Raw genomic sequence first — 19,180 nt, forward strand, 5'->3', positions numbered from 1 at the left:
TGGCTTCCACATGAATATTCCCATTGTGTGGCTTACTCTTAGAGTGTGGGTTTTCTAGGATTCAGCCTGCCTTTTTAGGCTTGTTTCTATTCATGGACATCAAAGGAAGGAGGGCTTCCCAGAAGGTGGGAAGCCAGATCTGTGGGAGCTGGTGTATTTATTTATTTGTAGACTCCAGAAAGACACACAATCACTGCCAGTGATGATTATATTGCAACATATGGTATCGGAAAAACAATTTCAACCAACAATCAGATTCATCTCTGGCTCCAACAGATTTCCAGTGCTCCTGGCCAGCAGTGCCTGGCTGAGAGCTGTGCACAGAACAGGCAGGCTGACAGATGGGCTCTGCAGAGTCGGGTGGCTCCTGGCAGCAAGCTGAGGAGTTTCTAGGACAGGTAGTCAAGTGTGGATGGATCAAAGAGTTCCTTGACATTGAGCTTTGCTGTAAACAGACTGCTGCCAGATATCCTGTCCCTTGGTCAGCAGTGAGGGGACCTGCAGCAGCTCATGGGTTCTTCGTAGAATTAAAGATGAGTCACTTTAAGGTTGCTGGATTTTCTTTCCTATTGCTCCACTTCCTCTGTTTTCTGAAGATAAATAAGAAATGAGAGCCTGGAAATTCTCTTGAGAGGTCCCGCAGCTTGTTCGTTTTGTGAAAATACTTCTTGTTATCTAATTTTGTTACACTTGTTAACAACAGCAGCAGCTTTCCCATAAAACTTGCCCCAAGTAAACTAACCACAGCTTTGAGAACTGAGCTGCAGAGCAGAGAAGATCATCTCGGAAACTTGAAGATGAAGTACTTTCTTCTGCCAACTCATTTAGCATTTCTCTATAGCTTTGCACTAAGTAAACCTGTCCAGGTGTGTCCCTGCTCTCAGATGTTTAGAATTTACATTGCTGCTGCTGTCTTGCTCTGACTACCTTAAAATTAGTTACAAACTTTTACTGCTATGATTCTACATGATAGAATTTTTCTGCTATAGAGATAAACATGTATTAAAAGATATGCCTTTTTTTTTTTCCAGATAGCTACAAGAAACAATGACTTCGGTGAGTTTGATTGTAATTATTATATAAATAACTGTAGATTTTGGTGGGGCTGCTTCTCTATACCTCATTCTCATTATTTGGTATATTTTTCTCTTTGAAAATATTTTCCAGCATCAGTGGAAAACAATTCACAGAATTCAGATGTGTTTTAAAGTCGCACTCAGTGTGATTATTTATGCTGTCATGATAAAGAAATTAAGAAGACTCATTGAGCAATTGCTACAAGGAATGTTCTATTGTGGAAAAGAACATTCCTCCTCAGACATCTTTCCAGAAATCTTTTCCTCCTCAGAAAATCAGAATACTTTTCACTTTGATTTCTTTCCTATGTGATACAAGGCACTTCCCTGTCTGCTATACCCAAGACTATTGTACATTTTTGGCATAATAACCAATAGCACTTGTCTGTGAGGAATGTATTCTAAGTATTTTGGAGTCAGAACTGAGGAGCGTGTCACAATGTCTTATGTCAAATTAACAGTTAACCTGGAAATTAATAGCTTGCATGCATTCAATATGCATGATAAAAATAGTCATTTCTTTTGTATGATTCATCCTATTTTTACAGAGGTCAGTTGTGATTTTTCTTTAATTCCACAAGCTCTAATGAAGAGAACAATTACTTATAATACTTAGCCTTCCACTCTGAAGGCTCCCAAAGCTTCTTAAGCTAAAATATATTTAGTCATGATGACTTTGATTAGAGCTGCACTATGACATCTATATTAATATTAATCTTTTCTATCCAGGAAGCAAGGCAGACCTAACCAGTCTTAGCATATTGTGAATGCTAGATTCACTCAGTCTTAATTTACTAATCCTTTTTCACATTATTGGGAAATGAACTTCAGTGAAAGAAATTTCCAAAGGTACAAAAGCTTGGTTAGCGTATACCTCTCGTCTCCCTTTTGCACATCTATTTGTCTTCTCAGTGCCTTGTATGTTCTTTATTTTCTTCATCTGCCAGGTAGTGAAATAGCTGTGTATGAAGGAGACATCCTCTTGAGAAGAGGACGACGCAGTGCAATTAACTGTGAGAGTTGTTTATGGCCCAAGTCACAAGATGGACTAGTCAAGGTTCCAATTAACATCTCTTCTGATTTCTGTGAGTATATGCAAATGGATGCTGTAAAGTTAGCATTGATCTTCTAGTCCCTATACTCTCTGTTATTTTATGTTTCTGTGGCATGCACCAAAAGCAATCTTTGTCCAAATGAGAATTTATTGACATGTCTCTTTTGCTAATCTGTTAGCCCTATGGTAGTTTGGCTAAGACTCCAAACATTTCCATTGCAGACACTAAAATATGCAGTTACTTGGGTAGTAGTTGTTATATAAATATCAGCTAACTAATTTTAATTACAAATATTAGCTCATTCCTGCTAGCTACAATGCACTTTGATATTTAGCAAGTACAGAAGAAGAAATATAATTTGTTCACATTATGAATGTATTTTTGTCAAAATTACCACTATGAGCACTTTTTTGAACATTATAATTTTATTTCAAATCTCTCATAGAAATATTCCCACACTAGAAAACCTGTACAGGGAAAAATGGAGGAAAAATCCTTGGAGATATTTTTCCCCTTATTATTTCCCTCTAGTCAGTCAATAGCTCTGTCCCGTGCAAAAGGCTACAGGACCAATACCTTAATCTAGAAAATTTTGTTCCAGAAGACTTCATATGGGCTGTGTGCGTCTTCCATCTTTCCTCTGCTGAGGCTTCTCTGGTCTGAGGCTTCCATACAGACCCTTCTTAAAAGATCTTACCTTGAGAGAAAATGGCATGGAATTGAAATACAGCCTGTGCCTGATTCCTGTTCCTGGGGAAAGGGAATCTGTGTTATCATCTGAGCTGAGGAAAGTCCACTCTTTGCGTTATCTAGGCTGCTCCTCTGCCCATGTGCTTCCAGAACCACAGCATATACTCTTGTGGTTAGGTGAGGGTTATTCCATCTACCTCCCTCTCTCCAAACTTTAAAGATGAGGAAATTGAGATACAAATCAGTTGTAGGTGATTCATAACTGAGAAAGCCAAATTAGGCCAAAATGTTCAGGAGTAGATAAACACTCCAATCTTTATCTGGTACCTGAATAGAAACACTGTGATCTTCAAAGCCTCTGAACACTGGCTATCTCAAGTGATTCCAAGGAGTGTGTGGCAGACATTTGTTATCTCTGATGAACAAAATATGGTTTTGGTGCTTAGCTATGGTCTGATGGCTGATTTGGGATACTTTAATCCAATTATTTGTATCTGAAACTGTTTAATTTTTTCCGTTCTATCTAGTGGAAGAAACAATGCCAGTCTTGCCTTCCATCAGCTGCCTCCTATAGAATATGCATAAGCGCCAGCAATAATTCTTACATCTCCCCTTATAAGTCCAATCAACTTGAAGATCTCTGAAGGCTTTGTGCCCCTTTTTATTATACTTGTATGATAAAAAGCTAACAAGTGCTGTGAAGTTTTAAAGGAATGCACCCCATCAATGCACCTTGGTTTTGATTAACCAAGGAAGATTTCTCTTGGCCCCTTTCTCTTTCTAGCAGTAGCAGAGAGGTCTTGGATTGATGACGCTCTGCAAGAGATCTCCACGCTGACCTGTGTGCAGTTTGTAAATCGCACTACAGAAACAGACTATGTGTATGTTGAACGTGGGCAGAGGTAAGCTCCCTGTCTCCTGAGAGTGCAAGCACTCAAAAGGTCTTTCAGCTTCTTTTCTGTTTTGATCTGGATTTAAGTAATTGCCCTTTTTTATCCTAGGAGTCAAGAGAGCAGGTGCAATTTTTCATTTTTCTTTAGATATACTGGTAGTTACATCAGTTAATAGGCTGCAGGAATAAATGTGTGTGTGGACTTAAAGATAATGGGGTATAATTCAAAATGAGGTATTTTCCTTAATTGTTGTAAAAATTTAAAGAAGTATAATTGTTTCAGGTTCTTTGCTTAACTACTTAAACTGCTTCATCTTAGTTTGATATAGCCATTTTACTGTTTTAAAATTTGCCATACTCATCACAAAGGTTTTATTTCTCCCCCTATGTCATTTGGCAGCTTTCAGAAGCCTAGATATCTCACACCAGTGACTATTTGCATGTCCCCTTCTGTGGCTGCATATCTGGAGGCCCTTAGTGGCATAATCAGTACATCTATTTCTTTGTATTTGCTGACTGTGATCATTTTGGTTATTGATTGCCTATTCTTAGCTGCTGGTCTTACTTTGGAAAAATTGGAGGACGTCAAGCAGTAGGCCTGGTGAAAAATGGCTGCATGGATAAAGGAGCAATTCAGCATGAAATGAACCACGCACTGGGCTTCATCCATGAACAAGCACGGAGTGATCGGGACAGGTTTGTCAAGATTATGTGGGAACACATTGTGGCAGGTACGTCCACTAAATCTTAAGAGAAAACATATACTTTCAGACAAAGGAGAATGTTTCTTCTGTGAACAGCAATGCAAATAAGAATCATGATTAATACTGGCTGAATTGCAGCAGCAGCACATTCAGTGTGATGAAATTTCTCGTTCAGTGTTCGTACTAGGGGAATTTCTGTGGCTACACCTACCTATGTGGTCCTCCAAGGCAGATGCAGCCTAGAAGTAGCTCTACTTTCTTATTTTTATTGCCATCTTGAGCCCAGACTCACCTTATATCCAAAATACCAAGATCATCAAGAACACAAAATGTCGTAGCAAAGACTTGGCCAGGAGGCAAGACTATGAGACTTTTAGCTGAGGTGCGGAGAAATGTGATATTCAGAGATCATGGTGGGGAATCACACAGCAACTCTATCTCGGGGAAAGCCATGGAAATAGGGAAGGCAGCAGGTAGGCATCTTGGCACTGGCAGTGAGTGAAATGCACGTAGCCTAAAATGTAGATGAACAAGGGACTCAGTGCGGAGAGGATGGAAGCACATGCAAGCACTAGCATGTGCAAGATTCTGGGACCTGGCATGATGTGAGAGGAGGGACTGCTATTATTTCCTCCTTGAGGAGAGAATAATATACACTGCCATGAAAAGAAGGAGCAATGGGTTGCAATCAGGACTGTAAATCTGTAGGGGAAAACAAGTGAATGTTATTTAGGGAAAGGAATGCAGGATGAATAGTTTGAGCATGTGCCCTTGATCTGTGTGCTGGGAACATGGGAGCATATACAGAGCTCCAGGCTCTGGGGAGGGGAGGGTAGAGAGAATGGTAGGAGGACCCAGGGAAAGCGAGAAAGTGGTATGTAAAAGGAAAGTAGGGGAAGAAAGGATGCAAGGAATCATTTGTCTGACAGCTATGAGAGAGCTGGACAACCCACAACAATTGTAAAATGATAATAGTGTACTTAGTTCATTATAGAAAATAATAGTAAATGAGGCGGGACAATTGAATACCAAATTCTAAGAAGTCTTTTCAACAAATAAGATATTCAACTCTTCAATGTCATGAACAGCTGAAAATATATCTATCTCTTTCTCCAGATGGAACTTGATTGTTTTTATTGTGAATTCCTAACACACTGTTCTCCAAACTTTTTTCAGCTATTCCCATGATATCCTAAGTAAATTCCTTTTGTGCTGTTCTTTATTGCCGTTTCAGCTCTAAAGTTAAGGTGTAATTTTGCTATTAATTGTTTGCCATTGTACAACAAGGCTGTGCCATGTTTGAAATGCTAGCAAAGGATATGCCAGGAAAGAGGAGTTGAAAACATGAAGTTATACCAAAGATACTAAACACACATAAAATCTTACACTAGTTTTGCAGGGGGAAGTCCACATGTTCAGATATCATCATTCCTAAAGGATACAGATGTAACCAAGCTCTGATTCAGGCACAGTATCATGAAAGGATAAAAGAGGAGAAAGAGGTGAAGAAGACAAGACTATGCAAAAGGAGATGGGGTATATCTTCAGTGTTTTAACAGCATTCACCAGGAGTGGAGGCTGAGAAGACTGGCATGACAAGGGAGTTAGAATGCAGAGTGTGTGCAGCACAAGCACTGTAGGGAAAAAATGCAAAGAAATGCAGGGAAAAGGAAATGAAGAAACACAGCTATGTTCTTGAGGACTGTTAGTGTACCTCTCCTGTAAAAACATGCTGCTGTTAACAGTGCTGATGGTAGAGCTCCCCATGACCTCAGTGGGGCAGAACTAGACCTCAAGACCTTTTGCAGCTTCCCAGATCTTCCACACAAGCTGTTTTTCTCTTGCCAGGACTGCAGTACTGTGGATGTTTGCTGGCTTTTGTTTTTACCCAGCAATTCACCTTGGAAGCCATCCTACTTCTTTGTTTTGACAAAATGAGCCTGATTGGTTGCAGTCCACTTAGCTACTTGAAACTCAACTTGTTTTTCCCAAACTTTTGGGGAAAAAAGCTGTATTCAGAGTCTTCAGCCAAAGCTTCCTTTTCAGCTCTTCTGAGTCATTACACTTAGATGCTGGCAGACATAGATTATTTTTTTTAGAGTGGAAAAGATGGGTGAAGTGTCCACATGTGTGCAGGTCTAGACAGCCAAATCTCTCTGGCATGTGATGAGGCAGATACTAGTTTTCTGGCAGCGTCTCTGTCCAGCCAGGCTGCTGTTACTTTTTCTTTTTTAGCAAACCAATTCAGCAAAGCATTTCTGTGCCAAACAGTAGCCATATGCTTAAATGTTTCACTGCATTTGAACTGTGTTCTCTGTTCATCACCTCAAAACAAGCTGTGCACTTGCTGATAATTCTTTCTGAAGTCAGTATAGCAGATAAGAGGAACTGAGATAAAAACCTAACAGAGCCAGGAAAGCCAATGCTGTTGAGAACCAGTTTGAGCCTTCACTGAGTTTTTGAGCTGTGAAAAGCTCCAAAGTTATGTTTATCCCCAGACTTTCTATAATTCAGGATTTTGAAGCTGCTCTTTGTGTTTCCTAGCCCTCATGGGGAGCAGTGCTGAAGGACATTACTGGAAGAGACTGGCTCTGATTGCAAACCTGCCAGCCAAGTTGTGCAGACTCCAGAGATTTTTCTGACAAGTGTCCAATGCTGAACTCTTGTCCAGATGGTTTGTGGTTTACAAACCACTAGTTACAATAATGAAGGTACAGATGTTGAACTGGAAAGGAGTGCTCAGTGGTTAGGGCATTAGCTTGAAGGCCAGACTGACTGCATTCAGCTCCCTGCTCTGACATTGCTTGCTTGCCTGTCTTACCATGGACAAGAGACCCAGGGTGCAATTTGTATTCATGCTCTCCAGCCAATGGAGAGAAATAGGTGCCTTCAGATGAAACTCCCTCCAACTGTGTCTCTCTTCCTCTCCCTCTCCTCCGACTATCCTGGGAGCCTTGATTAATAGCTTCAGTGCCTAACTTAGAGAAATAAAGCCAGGTGACATGAATTCCAGTCTGTGTCTCTGAGCCCCAGTCCTGTATCAGCGTAATGCTTTCTTACCTCATATGGGCTTTTTAAGCCTAAACAGATGAAAAGTGATGAGATGCTCAGCAGCTATGATGAGAGGGGCTATATCACCAGCTATATTCAGACAGAATGTTTCTAGCTGATCTTACTGAGTGCGCTTGTTTCATGCGAGTCATATCACTTCACTGTAGTCACCGCTGATGGGCTTGACCAGAGACAAAGCCAGAACATGGCTGATAACATGTCCTTTGATGCAAATAACAGGCAAACTGTATCCCTTTCTTTTGTGGTCTTAGAACCCTTTGGTGGAAGGACTCAGCAAGGCAGGTTGGTGGTCACCCACACATACCTCTGAATTTTTGATCTAGGTGGTCAGACAAATTTCCCTCTCAAGGTATGGATGCAGCATTGGGGACACAGGTTGGATGCTTATAATGTTCAAGATAATGCACTGAAATATATTTGGAGACACCCTAATGAAGATGGACAGATTAATACCTTTACTTGAAGAGTGGAACAGATTCATTGATTATATCAGAACTTTGACTTACTTGATTCAGTTTATATTCTGAAACCTACTAGACTGAGTGAAAATGGATTCCCATGGGCTTCAAAAGGTTCTGGTGGTTTTGATAGATCTAAGATCTCATGAGAACAAGTATTTGTATCCTAAGGTACTCCTAGGATTATGACAGCAGGCAGTGTACTATTAGAGCAGCAATAATTTTTCTGACTGAAATGTTGCTTTCCTACCTTACAGGGGAACAAGGGAACTTTGGAAAAGTGAATTCCAAAAATCTGGGCCTTCCCTATGACTACTCTTCAGTGATGCACTATGGCGCGTAAGTTGTTTTCTGAGATGTCTTTTCAAAGGAGGAAACAGCTTTCAGATCTTCTGCTCAGATCTAGGAAGAAGGAATTGTTCTGTGCAGGGAATGATTTTTGCTGTTGACTTAAAATTGAGTGAACGGACATAATTGAGGGTGAGCATACTTCCTTTGTCAGCAGGATTCCTGGAAAACAGAGTCGATATAGAGAGAAGAAAAAATTAGGACAATGTTTTCTTTCACCGTACTCCTCTCTCTTGCTAGAGGCCTTTGACATGGCTATGGTCCAAAGTTCAACTCTACTGAGTCACTGATCTAAAACAGTTCTGAAGTCTAAATGATTTCATTAACATAGTAACAGCTGATCATAGACAACAATATTTAGGTACAGAGAGAAGAAAGATGGAATTTTTTTATATCATTAAGAGGTTGTGTGCTCCCTCATGTTCATCTGGGAACACTGTCTAAGGTTGTGTTTTAGTCCATAATGTACAAGCTTGTATCATGTACCTTCTCCTTTATTACTACTAGCAAGTAACAGCTTCTGAACAGAACTGTGAAATAAAACTTGCCTAGCAGGAGGCAGGAAATTGCAGATAGCAAATAAACTATTAGTAACTGAGACAGAACTACTCCTGCTACTCTGCCTCTGGAACCATGAAGGTGGGATTCAGTTCATTTTGCCGGGACATTGGCGAAAGCTCTCCTCACTCAGGACAGTGCAGCTTTTTCTTGTTTCTTGCTTTCAGCTGCTGCACACAAAATGGCTGCCATGCTGGTCCTTTTCAGGGAAGACTAACTGGTCTCTGAGAAGCTTCTTGCCTTTTTCCATTGAAATTCTGTGCATATGGTACATGAGTATGATTATGCAGTTAGAGAACTTCACTGTTTAAGAGAAGTGATCTAGAAATGTCATTTCCTTATTTCTACAGGTATGATTTCTCCAGCACTCCAGGGAAACCAACTATTGTACCAGTTCCTGACCCCTCTATACCCATTGGGCAGAGAGAAGGGCTGAGTAACTTGGATGTAGCTAAAATCAACAAGCTCTACAAGTGCAGTAAGTGCTGTAGATAGAAGGCATGTGAATCCTTATACAGCTGATATCTCTAGGCACTGTCAGACATCCCCCAAAGGAACTCAGCCCACAGCTCTTTCAATACATCTCTCCCTCACCCTACAAGAAGGCTGCTATGCATGTGGAAACAGACCTGTCCCTGTGCCAAGATGCTGCCTTCCTGGAAAGGACAATTTACTTTCAATAATTCACTGTCATTCTGAGTTATCCTCACCTAGTCCCTGCTCTTTGAGACAAGTAAAACCCATCAGAGAAATCATGGTTGCTACGTCAATCAAATTCTCATTTCAGGAAAGCTCTGAAGGTTGCAAAGCATGTAAGCTATCCTCAGCCATGATTATAGCTTAGAGTCATGTGCATCAGTAGTGCCAGCAGGTTTGTGATTTCTTTCAATTAGAAAATGGCTTCAGGGCTGTAAGTATGGATGCCATTTAGGCTGATCAGAACATCTCTTTGAGGGGAATTCCCCAGGGTTTTTGTATAGTTATCTACTTCTGTGCCCCATCCATTTCTTAACTCATCACTGTGGTGTCTTAAGGTCTAGAAATACCTAGCATTCCTCTGTTGCAGGAACTCTTCAGTTGAGCTCCACAAAATACAGGTAAAACACCAGATGTGCTCCTGCAATGCATGTTTTTTGCCTCGACTCCCAGTACATAAGCTAATTGATTTATATGGTATTTGACTTTTCTGAGATGTTATTCAATTAGTTTCCACCAAAACAGCAAGAAACATTAACATGGCCTAAATATTAGTGTACCAAATTCTGCTCTGAATTGTGTTAGAACTTAGTTAAACAAACTTCAGTAATTAGTGGGCATTCCTTCAGCTGGAGAGCTAGGTACAGAAATCATTGCTGAGAGTGGTTCCTCCCAAATTCTTAAGTTCAGATAAGAAAAGTTTACAATTTAAGTGTCTGGATGGTCTCAAAGATAGTGATAACAAGCATTTAACGATATTTATTCTTGATAGTGGGACTGGGAATGAATCACACTTCAATACCATTATTATGTAATTTCATAATTAGATCTGTATGTTTTGGAAGAAAAGGGCTAAATTGAAAAAAAAGGAGAAAAACTCAGGGGCTAAAAAAAAAGGACAAAAAGTCTGGTTGTCTCAGGGAAAGTAGAGAGCAAAAGAAAAAATGTCATAAATTCATATGTTCAGATGCCATAGATTCATATTTTGTAATTTGGGAAGTTACACATAGTGCAATAAATTAAGACTACATGTGGAAAGATGAAAGACAGATGAGATCAGACTTTGTATACCAGTCACTAGGTCTGTAGCTTGACTTCAGTGCTCTCTGTTATTGTTTTCCCCCAGTGACTACCCCTCTTTGCTTTGACAGAACCTAGTTTTCAAGCTTGATTTTTGCATACAGTTATGAATACACACACATTTGCTGATGGGAATTGAGGTACTGATGTCATTGAAACTAGTCCTGTGATTGAGGTTAAGGAAGTTCATGAAAGATCCAGGCCTTTTTTAGTAAACTAAAATATGTGAGTGAAGCCCTACTGTCTTTACAAAAACAGTAGTAGCTGAAGCAGATAAGTACCTTAACTAACTTTATTTCACTCGCAGGTTTTGAATAACTTTTGCACTAGGAATATCAACACAATTGTAAGCATTGTAATTAATTTCTCTTTTACAAGCTTGACTGATGCAAATGCTTGGAGAGACTTGTCAGGCCTTTCTGGAAGATTTTTGTGCAGTTTCATTCTCTTCAACACTGTTTGGTTCTTCCCTTCAGATTGCTGTAGCTCTGTGTTGTCTAAATCCAAAGGCTCGTTCTCCTCTGTCAATTACCCATCCCCATACCCGAACAATAGCAACTGCCTGTGGTTGATCCGCATCCATCAAAGTAAGGTAATTTTTATTGGGAGAAAAAAGGTTTGAACCACAGTGTCAAGGCTACACAGCATTATTTCATTATTATGACTACCCTCTGGGATTCATTTTCATGGACCAAGACATTTATTTTGTTACGCAGTGAATGAAAAGACAGTCTCAACAATTTTCATAAGACTTATTAAGACTATCAGATGCATTATTTAACTTGATTTTTATCCAGCTAAGACTGGATGGCTTTTCAAAGACAAGCAATAGTCAAACATCAATCACTGGGCTCAGTAACAGGGTAGGTAGGTTAAATTCTATGCTCTTTTTATACAGAAAGTAAAATTTCAGTGATACATGGATAGTAAAATGAATACGAAGGCCTAGTTCACTTCATAACAATTAGATGGTTTGACTCTTTCCCTGTGTATAGCATTAAACCTAACATCTGTTTTCTTGTTTCTCAAGATTTTCCTGCAGTTTGAGGCTTTTGATCTCCAACCCTCCTCAGACTGTTCTTCTGACTATATAAAAATTTACAATGGAAACAGCAAGAATTCCCCTGTCTTGCTGGACAAATACTGTGGGAAGGGGCCACTGCCCTCCTTAGTGGCATCTGGATCGACAATGCTGATAGAGTTTGCAAGTGATGACAGCATTACAGCCACAGGATTCAGAGCCTCTTACCACAGGGGTATGAACACTCCTTTACAGAGATTGGAGAACAGCATTAATAGTATTTGTATGGAACAACTGAAAATTTTGAACATCTACTCCAGAGTAGGTTTTTTCTGTGTTATTCTTTACACTTCCATAGCAATTGCTAATGCAGAAGGCTAGGCAATGATGGGGCTGAAGGTTAGCAGGAAACAGAAAATGGGATGTTGCATGGGTCTTATGTTAGTAATCCTGAGAACCCACTCACATTCTTCTGAGAGCTTCTGCTAGGCTTCTTCAAATCTGTAGAACAATTTATTTAAATAAAAACAATGCAACAACTGTAACTAATAGGAACAGTGCAGCCAAAGAGCACAAAGACACAGAACTCAACAAGAAATCTCAACCAATGAGATGTAAAACCAGTATCTGGGCAATATGTTATTCAAGGATTTATGTGCAACAGGAGAGGTACTAACCTTGGGTAACTTACACTTTCTGAATTAAAGGCTTTTGTTATGTTGCGTGAAACACAGTCCTTACTGTAGTCACGTGAGGGGTGTCTGTTTTATGAACATACAAATGTATTATGGACTGCTGGATAAAATTCTGTTGTGCTGCACCATGCTTTCAGTTAGAAGGCAGTAGCCCAAATAACTTGTTATTGCCTTATTTCAACTCAAAATGCAAACTTTTTTAATAAATTGAAGAAGTCTTAGAAATGTGCCATTTTTACTCTTTTTGCATTAGTCTTGATGGAGTCATTTCTAGATAGCATTAGGTCTAGCTTGATAATGCAAACTTGAAGACTTGAGCTAATTCTTTTCTGAAAGTGCAGTAAGTTAGTACCATTAGAATGCTATGCTAATATGGTAACAATTGTAAAGACAGATATGGCTTTAGATGCAGCTGTTTCCTGTCCTCCAAAGGTTATTTAGCAGCCATGTTTTTAGTTCCTTCAATACAGCTGCTGATACAAATACTAAGCAAAGAAATAAAATATTTCAGCAGTAGATTTTCATGGTAGTACATTTTTTCTTGGCTTGAAGAAAGAATACAATAAGCAAGCTCACTTCTACTGCCAAAATACTCTTGTTAATATGCCTTTCTCTGTTTTTCTCCTTTACTCCTCAGTGAATTGTGGAGATACTTTCACAGACTTAAATGGAGTCATCACCTCTCCAAACTACCCCAATAAATACCCCAAAAAACAAGCATGCTTCTGGGTCATCAGTTCTCCAGTAGGATACAAGGTAAGGCACAGATGAATTCATCTGTGGGTTTCATCAGTGTTCTCTAATGGAATTTTTTTTGCCTTGGAGAATAACAGCTGTAATGTCACTTTTTGAGCAGGCATTCTCAGAGTAAAAATCTGAACACAAAAACCCAGTTTAAGAACTTATGCTAGATCTTGGTATCTGAGGTGTTCAGAAAGAAAAAACCTTTACAGATGCATGTGAACTCTTATGAATTTAGCTTGTACCAGTAGGCTTTGTTCAGAATAATCCCTAGGTAAGAGTTCCCACTAGAAAACTGAAACGTTGCACAGGTGCTGTTTTTATATTTCTCTAGAGAAAAGAATTTAAAGTGTACAAGATCAATCTTGTTCCTTGCTTCTCCTTCCAATCCAAATGCTGATGAACTAAGCAAATAATTTGCTACTAATTTGCATTACAATATGGGATAGGGATGTGGTGCAAGCACAGAATAAAAAACAGTGCCTGCACGTAAGGAATTTAGACTACCTGTGCTTGCTACATACAAAAGGTAAGAGAAAAGGATATAACCTGGAAGCAAAGTGCTTTGGTTGTATTTTCTCCAGATATCTCTCAAAATGTTATCCTTTGAGCTGGAAGATAGTGACAGATGCATCTATGACTATTTGCTCATACATGATGGAAGCCGACCTACATCACCTGCAGTTGGCCCTTATTGTGGGACAGAGAAGGTTGCAGACTTTACTTCCACTGGGAACTTTGTGCTGGTTGAATTTCACAGCGATATAGTTTGGGAGTTGCCTGGATTCATGATGAGTTATACATTTGGTAGGTAGTACTATACAGACAGGAATTCAAAAACACAGCATGAAAGTAAGAGACCAGCTAGCCACAGGTAAAGGTCAAGATGCCACCAATTTCAGCAAAAAATATAGCTCCCTGATACCTTTAACAAGCTTGAAGCTTGATCTCTTAGTCTTAGGTCTACAGTGGTGTAATTTGCATGGTGAATTATGGACAAAAATGTTCCTGCCCATAGGATGCCTCTGTCTGAGACTGTAAGCTTTTTGTTATAGTATTCCCATTGCTGGTGTTGCATGGCAAAATACAATAGCAGAACTGAAACTATGGAAGCAGATTTTCAAGAACTTCTAGTGTTAGAAACTGTGCCCGTAAAAATTTCAGAATATGGCTATGTAGCAACTTTAACCTGTATTCTGACAAATGTTATTACCCAACTCTAATGTGCATTTCAGTATGCATATAGAAAAACCTTCAGACACATGTTTGTTTATGCTTTGAAGCCAAGCTCACTTATACAGTTCATATAGACACCTTAGCCTGGAAATCACCATTTTACACTGAAGGTGCAAACTAGGATGTTTGTACAGCATCTCAACTCAAAGAATTGCACTACTCCTCTGTGAGATGTACCAGGTCAGGGAACAGATTTAACTAAAGAAATGACTTAATCGTGGCAGGAACGAGTGACAGGAACAAGCAGTGAGGGAGAGGGAATGGAGTGAAACACCTATTGTTGCCACTTTGCTGTGGCTTGAGTCAGGTAATGAAATTGTCCATGGACTATTACCAAAATATGTTTTAAAAATGAGGCCTACAAACTTAATGCAAAGTCCACTGAATGTAAATGGAGCCAGTAACTTTGGAGAACATACTAGGTGTGAAGTCCCTTGTCTGTAGAGAGAAATCTTCCACCTCTGAGGAGATGTCTGAAGAGGACAAAGAAATCACCACTGTAGACAGCTAACACTTTGCCTTGACTTGATGTATTCAGAACTAAATGCCAGTGCCAAACTGGAAGATGCCAAAATGTAATAAATAATAAAAGTTCATGCTGCAATTATGCCTTTGTGAAGAAGAGCATGCTGAAAATGCCAATTTGCTTTCCTGGTGCTAGGAAGGCAGCGAAGAAAATTTTGAATTATGATGACTTTTGGTTTTGTTTTGTTTTTTTTTTAAGGATCTGTAATGTTTTTCTTTATAAGCACTGGTTAATTTTCACCCTCAGAAGAATGATAAATAATAAGTTGTGGACATCAGGGTCTAGAGCTTGCTTGCATTATGATGGGAAAGTGCATGTGCAGCAGGCAACAAATATTTGTAGTTCTTACAAGCTCCTGTCTTCTGGCTATAAAAAGTATTCCTTCATTTAATTTGGCTCACTATTTAGATTGGCACCTTTTTGAAGGATGTAACAATTTCAGCAGCATGAGAGAAAATTAAACGCTATTTCTACTTTTAACCTCAACTTCAGGCTGTACAAAAGCCAATTCTTCTCCCTGAGTCTGAGGACTTTTATGGAGGTGCAAAAGTAATAACCCCATGACAACTGTTGTTGCATACAAAGTTGAATGGGTCCCTATTTTAAAAGTACAGTGCTGAATAGCTTTGTAACTTGAGTATTACTTTAGATTCCCTTCCCGTGGCCTGATGTGGGGCTCTACATAGGTCCAATGTTTTAGATATTCACCCATATTTACCCATGGTAAAGGAGCATGAACAACATATTGAAACAGCAATGTACCGCATACAGGAATATTAGTCTTGCAACTTGTCCCTAGAAATATGTTTTTTAAGTAGGAGTCTGAGACTTGGCAATGTGACTTGTTCAGGGTGCTTTATTTGTAAGCAAGCCCTTCCTGCAGGCAAGTTGTGAGCCCTAAGGGCACGCAGCCTGGCTAAAGACTCCAATCTCATTTGTTTTGAAAACATGAGTTCAACAGTAATGATGTAGAAATGCATTCCTGAATGTACAGAGAGGCTGAAATGTAATGTGATGAGTAAGTTCTCTCTTTCATAGGAAAGGCTTTTCAGTCTGTGATCTAAAGGCTCCACTTTTCCTGAGATCTGTTAGGGGTCCTTGTTAACCACTTTCCTTAAGGGATATGCACGTTAGCTGAAGCTTCCACACATGCTCCAAACCACCTCCTAACCCTCTGCAGATATCAAAACCTTCATCTTTCCTCTAATTATTGCTAAAATCTCTGGTTTCCTGCCAGCAGTCTCCACTTTAGTTATACATTACTCATCTATAAATCTGTGGCCCACCAAACAGGAAAATGCAAGATACAAAACATCCTGATGAATGGCATCCTTCTTATAATGACTGCTGCTCATTTTCACCTACAGTTTGTTCTGAATCTTAAATGGAGAAGCTGTAGGATTCACAAACCCTGCTAAGAGCTTAGGTGTACCCAGCTGCACAGTGTAAGGGGACTTGCATCTAACAGTCAATAATCCTCCCACACAGGCATTGTCCATGTATAAAAATGATTTATAAGCTTGCTATTAACATTCATATTCTGAAAGATATTAATTAAGAGTGACCAAGTAGACACAATGGACAGTATAGCCAAAAGTTTAGGATTCAAATACCACCATAGGAGGATTTTGAGAGGTTCTAATGAAAGTTCAGCATTCACTTAACACACCTTTGAAATGCAACGTGTAAGTATTTAACCTTAAAAAACAGAGGTATCTAGCAGTGATGAATATATATATATGTATTCCCATATCTGTACATGCCTCATGACACAAACAGGTATTACCTTAATTGTGTACAAAACCAGATCTGTGCTAAGAGAGACCCACTTCCACAAGCCTGTGAACGTGGAAGAGACAAGACTGTTTGCATCCATGTATTCCAATCTTACCTGCTTTGGGACTGTCCAGGTTCCTATCTGGGAGGCAAATCAGGGGAAATCACAGTGGTATGCTTTTGTAATCTGTAAGAACCAGAGCAGAGATCTGTCAATTACTGCTGTAGGAGAAAAACAGCCTGGAATAAAGCACTACAGAAACACACAAAAAATGTACCACTCATAAGTCTTTTTTTGTGTTTAATTTAAAACACATTTCCCTTATATAAGTAAATAACTGTGGTTGAGATGAGGCCTTGGTTGCATGACTAGAACCCCAATGCCTGACAGAAAATCAGGGCAGCTTTTGGCATGCTGATAGTACAGCTGGTTCCTCATCTAGAAGAAGAAAATGAGCCTACTGAAACAGCAAGAGAGTACTGAAACTCAGTTTTCAGTTTCACTGTGGTGATGATCTTCCCTTTTTATCACACTGAATTGCAAGGAGAAACATTACAGCCTGGGAGACTTAGTAGGCAGGCGGCCACATTTTGAATTAATTTGAACTTTTTCAGACCAACAGTTTTACTTCTAGATGTGTTCCATTATAGTAATCCATACAACATATATACAATATAGTCTAATAGACTGGGGCACAGTTTCACAGCAAGTTAGAGAAGAACACAGCATTTGCAGCTATAACTACATAGGACAGAGAACGTACAACTTACTGTGCAACAACTGAGTTTGGCAAGGAGAAGACATATGAACCAAAGACCATTTAATCTCTCCTACACTTCAAACAGAAATTGAAAACCTTATGGACTAAGTTGTCACATAAAATTTTAATAATTGGACTTCCCTTTATAATGGGAAACATCTGCAGGCAAGAGAAGAAATAAAGAAAAGCTGCTGCTGTTCAGCTGCCAAACGGTGCAGCTTCCTTCTGGTGCAGGAGCTGGAAGAACTGTGGGACCCGGGCCCCCTCTGGTGGACACCAGCAGGGGAACGGGAACGTGCCTCCTCCCTCTTCTCCAGACACGGGAGAGCGAGGTCTTCTCCTGCCCTACTCACGACTCTCAGTTCCATCCGGCAAATTCAGCCGAGGCGTTTCTAAACAGGTAAATTCAATTTCTTTACCTGTCTTGCTCCCTCCCGTGCACCTCTGTTGTTGCTGCTCTCTGGATAGGAAGGTTCTTTGGGTCACTGCTCGTATTTTGTATTAAAGAGCAGCACTCCACATTACACCTGTCAATCGGTAGGTTGCACTATAACTACATTCAGATTGAAATTTCCTCTTCCTCTTTTCCCATTGGCCAGCTCAATAGCAAAGGCAACATAAAAAGAAGTATTTTATTTGAGTCAATTCTGTTTTATATTTGTCTCGATTCCCTGCTTTATGCCTACAGGACCTGGAATTTCCAGGTGGTCTCTAATACAGTTGCTGGACAGCTGCAAAGTTTAGCTCCAAGTTGTATACAGTTGTCTTTCTAATGTTCTTTACCATTAAAAAAACCTGAAAGCTTGAGAGGGGAAACCCCCAATTTTTTCCTTTAAATTTAGCTTTGTTCAGATAGATATCTTCTTCCTTGAATAGATCAGTCAGTTTCCTAATTTAATTACATAGCTCTTTACAGTGTGGGCTTGTCTATTAAACTGGAAAGAATGCAAAATGTAATTGCAAACCCACGCAATTAACAAGATGAGTCATGGGAACCAATGGTATCTAGAACTACACTCAGTAACTTTTTTTTACAAACACTGTAGCACGTTCACTTCTGAAGGCATGCAAACAAATACTGGCAGTATTGGCTGGCAATAACTGGAGTTTTTGCAGTTCCACTGACTTCATGCTCTTCCAAAATAGGATCTCACCACAGGTTTAAGACAAAAAAACAGAATAACTTGAGTGCAACCCTGTCAGCGTTAAAGAGTACGCTTTTTGTCTTATTAACACCCAACGACAGCTAATGGGCAAAAATGCAACACCCTACTACCTACATCGGCTGTACTGGGAGCACGGCACACATAGGCGTACGAGGCAGTGATACCATACTGAAACCGTTGTAAGCAATTGCTTAACTACATAAGGAGAAACCAACGAAGCACCCAGCCTGCCGGTCCTCCCTCTCCCACCTCAAAAGCGGCTGTGGGAGCAGCGAACATCCGAGACAGAGCTAGGCCGGGGCAAGGGGGCCTCTGAGGGGCGGGGAGGCTGAGGCGGCGCCCACCCCGTGGCGTCGGGCCGGCCGCCCTGTGTGCCCTCCTGGCGAGGAGGGGCGCAGGAGAGAGGCGCTGCCCTCCTTCCCGACCCACCACAGAGCGTACGGGGCCAACTAGTCCGCCGCCAGAAGCTGACCGTCACCTCAGCCCCGCCGCCGGGCTCCCCGGCCCGCCCGCCCGGCGCGCTGCCTGCCGGGAAATGGAGTCTTCCCGGGCCCCAACCGCTCCGTGCCGCGCTACCGGCATAGCGGGACCGCGGCACCAGACCTCCAGTACCACAATGCATCGCGCGA

At 40.4% G+C, this 19,180-nt stretch overlaps 1 protein-coding gene and 1 long non-coding RNA gene across 2 annotated transcripts; one reads left to right on the forward strand and one right to left on the reverse strand.

The window, feature by feature from the left end:
• Nucleotides 1-797: 797 nt before the first annotated feature.
• On the forward strand, nt 798-13,901 carry LOC140653610 (astacin-like metalloendopeptidase). Its single transcript, XM_072865863.1, has 11 exons — nt 798-866; nt 1,032-1,056; nt 2,024-2,161; nt 3,606-3,723; nt 4,266-4,444; nt 8,205-8,286; nt 9,204-9,331; nt 11,106-11,221; nt 11,660-11,885; nt 12,983-13,101; nt 13,671-13,901. Exons 1-11 carry the CDS (start codon nt 798-800, stop codon nt 13,899-13,901), a joined length of 1,431 nt encoding a protein of 476 aa, XP_072721964.1.
• LOC140653611 (uncharacterized) lies at nt 7,646-19,127 on the reverse strand. Its single transcript, XR_012043169.1, has 3 exons — nt 18,801-19,127; nt 16,740-16,811; nt 7,646-8,457 (listed from the first exon to the last, which is right to left on the reverse strand). It is a non-coding gene; the product is annotated as an uncharacterized lncRNA (long non-coding RNA).
• Nucleotides 19,128-19,180: the final 53 nt, after the last annotated feature.

The sequence above is a fragment of the Ciconia boyciana genome, chromosome 6 (assembly GCF_034638445.1).
Source record: "Ciconia boyciana chromosome 6, ASM3463844v1, whole genome shotgun sequence".
NCBI classification, from domain to species: domain Eukaryota; kingdom Metazoa; phylum Chordata; class Aves; order Ciconiiformes; family Ciconiidae; genus Ciconia; species Ciconia boyciana.